General features: G+C 33.8%; 1 protein-coding gene across 3 annotated transcripts in view; it reads left to right on the top strand.

The window, feature by feature from the left end:
• Positions 1-4,631, top strand: part of LOC106458302 (transportin-1-like) — a 67,976-nt gene that overhangs the window by 60,854 nt on the left and 2,491 nt on the right. For all 3 annotated transcript variants that reach the window (XM_013917796.2, XM_013917795.2, XM_022384468.1), the window contains one exon: positions 4,070-4,184. In XM_013917796.2, coding sequence (XP_013773250.1) covers positions 4,070-4,177 — 108 coding nt within the window. In that variant the 3' untranslated portion in view covers positions 4,178-4,184. The remainder of the gene's footprint in view (positions 1-4,069; positions 4,185-4,631) is intronic.

The raw sequence follows: 4,631 nt of genomic DNA, 5'->3' as shown, positions 1-4,631 counted from the left end.
GTGTCAAGTGTGCAAGAGCTCTGAACATCCTCCATGTCCTCTCTTCCAGCTCTTGGGGAACGGATCAATGTTCTATGCTCAGGATCTATAGTACTTTGATTCGATCAAAACTGGACTATGGGTCTTTGGTCTATGGTTCCGCCAGGACCTCGGCCCTGAAGATGCTGGACCCCATTCACCATCTGGGGCTTCAGCTCTGCACCGGTGCTTTTCGCACTTCTCCAGTCCAGAGTTTGTACACTGAGTCCCACGAACCTTCTCTTCACCTCCATCATTTGCAACTTTCTTTAAAATATGTTACTAAGCTTCGATCCTTACCACGGCATCCCACCTGGGATTGTGTTTTTCTTCCTCGGTGGGCAATGCTCTTTCAGAACAGACGGTCTGCTTTTCCTCCATTTGGCCTTTGTATCCGGGCATTACTGGCTGAATTGGGTCTGGCATTGGATGACATTGCTGTCCCCAATGATCAGCTCATTCCACCATGGCTTATTACCAGCTCATCCTGTGACCTTTCCTTGAGTTATCTGGGGAAGGCGGATACTCCCGATTGGAAGTACCGTCTTCTTTTTGCTGAACATCTTTCGAACCATTCCTCTCTTCCCATTTACATGGATGGTTCGAAATCAGGTGACTCTGTAGGTTCTGCCATGGTTTGCTGTGGCTCGGTAGTTGCTCGCAGAATCCCCTCTACAGTTTCTGTGTTCACTGCCGAGTTATATGCTATTTCTCTTGCCCTGGATCATGTTGAAGCTATGCAGTACAGTAATTGTACTATTTACACTGATTCTCTTAGCTCTCTACTGGCCCTGGAATCGCTTAACGTTAGTTCTCACTCTGTTCTCGTCGATATTCAACACCGATTGGCCCACTTTTCTCTATCTTCTATTTCCATCCAGTTTTTCTGGATCCCTGGCCACGTCGGTATTCACGGGAACGAGCTCGCTGACACCGCAGCTAAGTCCGTCTGCTCTGGTGCCATCACGGCCGTGCCTGTCCCATACATGGACTACGGTCCTGTCTTCAAGGCACGGCTTCGTGCAAGTTGGCAGTCGACTTGGAGTGAGCAACACCATAATAAGCTTTTCCAGATCAAACCTTCTGTTGGTCTTTGGCCGTCTTGCTTCCGTAAAGATCGGAAGGAGGAAGTAGTCCTGGCAAGGCTACGCATTAACGATGGGTTAAAAAACTATGACCGTCTATTATCAGGTATTGACCCACCGATGTGTAGCCATTGTGACACTCAAGTCACAATAGCCCACATTTTACTGTTGTGCCGTCGTTATGACCATGAGCGGCGGCACCATTTTAGACACATTTTTTCTAAAAGTTTACCCCTGACGCTGGACAGTGTCATTGGTAATGGTGAGACTGTCCGACTAGATTGTATTTTTAATTTTTTACACACTGTACGTCTTTTTAATTCTATATAAATCTTTTACCGACATGTATTGATTTTAACTTGCTGTTTTTTTACATTTTACTTTAATCTACTTTCATTGCTTTTACCGGTTGTTTGGCGCAGATAGCCTAGCTGCTTTGCGCCATAAAACACCAACCAACCAATCCACCATCTGAATAATTCCAACAGACCAAAAATTGATAATTAGGGCTAGTAGTTTGAAAGTTTTGTATATTACTTTATCAAAAGCAGATATTAAACTTGCATGAAAAAACAACTCAATATTTCATTTATAATTTTATTTTGGGTGATATTTATTGTGATACATGAAAGATATTTCAAAATTTGATGTCATTATTTCTCCCCTGGAATGCTCAAGCTAGAAAAAGTTAATATTCGTTCTCTAAGAATTTGGTTTCTTGTCTTTGATTATATTACATAAAAATGATTAAATTTCTGCATGTGGTAAACATTCCCAAAAAGTTGGTTCTTAAGTCTTGTTCATATGGCTTTGTGACTCTTTAATATAAATAATATTATCTAAAAGTGTCTTGTGAATTTCTTTAATATGCTGTAAAGACTGACTAATGTGCATCAAGGTAATACGCTGTAAAGAGGTTATGCTGGGTCTCACCTGTAAACAATAACTTGCTGAGTAGTTTATAATTTTTAAGCTTATCCTAATGCATTGATTTATAATTGCTAAGAAACTAACATCTTTTTGAAATTATAATTACCAGTATTTTGTTTCTTCCATGACTTTTTTATATTTTCTTTCAGATTTTTATTAGTAACACGTCTTGGTTCCCACTCTTTTATGACCTGACAGCAGGTGATTGAGCAACTAATAAAGAAACTGTCTTCAAAATAAAGTTTAAATAACATTGGATAGAGCAGATTATAAACTAGTTGTATCAATGTAGAGTGAATAAAGTGCATGAAAAATTATATTACTGACACAGTTATATAATGTAATGGGAAGTTTAAAAGACTAAGGAACAAACCACAGATTGGAAAGTTTTTTATAGTATATTTAGACATTTTGTGTTCTTGAAAATGTTTTGGGATTACGTTATTTTTTTTTAAGTAATAAACATTTTATCCTGTGATAACTCAGATAAACCTTATTAAGTTGAGAGTACATTAGACAATGGCAAAATAAATTCAGATCCTTATTAAGTGAGTATTATTATGTTTATCACATTCAAAGAACAAAAAAATAAAATATTTTTTAATTTATTGAAAAGAAAGTATATTTATTAGATATCAATCAGTTACAATCAAGAATATTGTTAGCAAAAATATTTTTACCTAGGTTGACTTTCCACCATTTTGATTGGTCAGATTTTCGGTTACGTATTTGTTAGCTTCTGCAGTGTTTTCTTAATGACTTATGGCCAGAAACTGTTACTGCTGTAAACAACAAAATAGTGTCAAAATAATAATAATATTAATGAATATCAAGTTGAAACTGATTGGTTATGTGAAGTAAAACTATGTCAATACTAAAAAAGAATTGAAATTCTGAAATGAAAGGATGTATTTTTAATGTTTTATTTAAACCAAAAATATTGGAAATTTCACAACATGAAAAGCAAAGAAAACTTAAGTTATATTAATTATTTTTTTAACCTTAATCTAGATGATATATATAGTATTAAAATTTGTGTTAAATTACATGTAATTTGGTTAAGTATTCCCACTGTATCAAGGAAGAAATCAAGAGTTAGGAAAGAGCTAATATCCTCTGAAGACAACTACTGTTAATTTGGTTAATATGCTTTAAAGACAGATTGATGAATTTGATCACATCTCCAAAAACAGATATGACCCAAGGATATGGTTACTAAACATAACCTTCAAGGGACTAAGTAGATGTAGATGAAGATTAGCTGTATAGCATTTCACCAAAAGTGATGCTTAGCTCAGTCTGATTGTTTTTAGTTCTATGAAGTACTGAATACAGTTTAAAAACACTTGACTATTTGATGTACTTTTTTGTATAATTTCTATTTCTTATATTTAGAAATGTCTTTATTCTACATGCAGCATATTTGATGTTTTGTAAAGTAATTATTTTATATCTTTCAAACAATGTGCATTATTTTAAGGACTTCCATTAACATGTTGAGAACAGCTTTTGAGAAATGCTCTAAAAAAATTATAAAATTATTTTATATTATTGCTCAGTAAATTTCATCTTATTATTGGTAGGTAAATGCACAGAAAAATAATTTCAACATTGGTTTATGGAACTGTGTTTTTGTTATTTTGATTTCTTCATTAAGTAGTCATGTATTTGTCAAACAATTACATTAAAAAATGAATGATTTACATTGGACTAACTATGCTGAATCAGACACTTTTGTTTGGATCATCAAAATAGTTATTTACTTTTTTTGACTAAAATAACATGTATAAGTTATAAAATGTGAGTGGATGATTTTACAGTTCTGTTGTAAGAATTTGAAATTTGTCATAACACTTAAATCCTATTAAGATTTTACAAAGGATTGATGTATTTTGAAGTCTGGTTAAAGTTGGTTGCTGGTGAAAACAAGGCTATATCTAGCTATAGGTTAAAAGTTCAGTAAATTTTCAGTTGGAATACATGCTGCTAGTCTTATAGTATTGTTCTCAGTTCGTTGTTTATTTTTTCTTTTCTAGATTTTTCATGGTTTTAAAAACCAAGTTGGTGAGGCTAACTGGAAGAGATTTTCAGAACAATTACCAGCCCCTCTGAAGGAAAGATTGTTGGCCAATTATGGTGTCTGAAGCTGAGGTAAAACTATGTTCGTATTAAAAAAAATCATTATACCAAAATGTATAAGACAGTAATTGTTAGACAGAAATAAGCTAACCTGATATTGCTGTATAAGTTTAAAGTAACATTTGTCAGTTTTCTATCAATGTCCATACTCAGAACAAACAAGTTTGAATATTATTGTTTAATATCAAACATACTTTCACTGTACTGTACTGTTCTAATTTATGGTGCATTTTTTCACTATACTGTACTGTTCTAATTTATGGTGCATTTTTTCACTATACTGTTCTAATTTATGGTGCATTGTTTCACTGTACTGTACTAATTTATGGTGCATTGTTTTCACTGTACTGTACTAATTTATGGTGAATTGTTTCACTGTACTGTACTAATTTATGGTGAATTGTTTCACTGTACTGTACTAATTTATGGTGAATTGTTTCACTGTACTGTACTAATTTA

This window comes from Limulus polyphemus, unplaced genomic scaffold (genome assembly GCF_000517525.1).
Source record: "Limulus polyphemus unplaced genomic scaffold, Limulus_polyphemus-2.1.2 Scaffold441, whole genome shotgun sequence".
NCBI classification, from domain to species: Eukaryota; Metazoa; Arthropoda; class Merostomata; order Xiphosura; family Limulidae; genus Limulus; species Limulus polyphemus.
The sequence above is the reverse complement of the archived record's forward strand: the minus strand, read 5'-3'. Positions and strand labels throughout refer to the sequence as shown.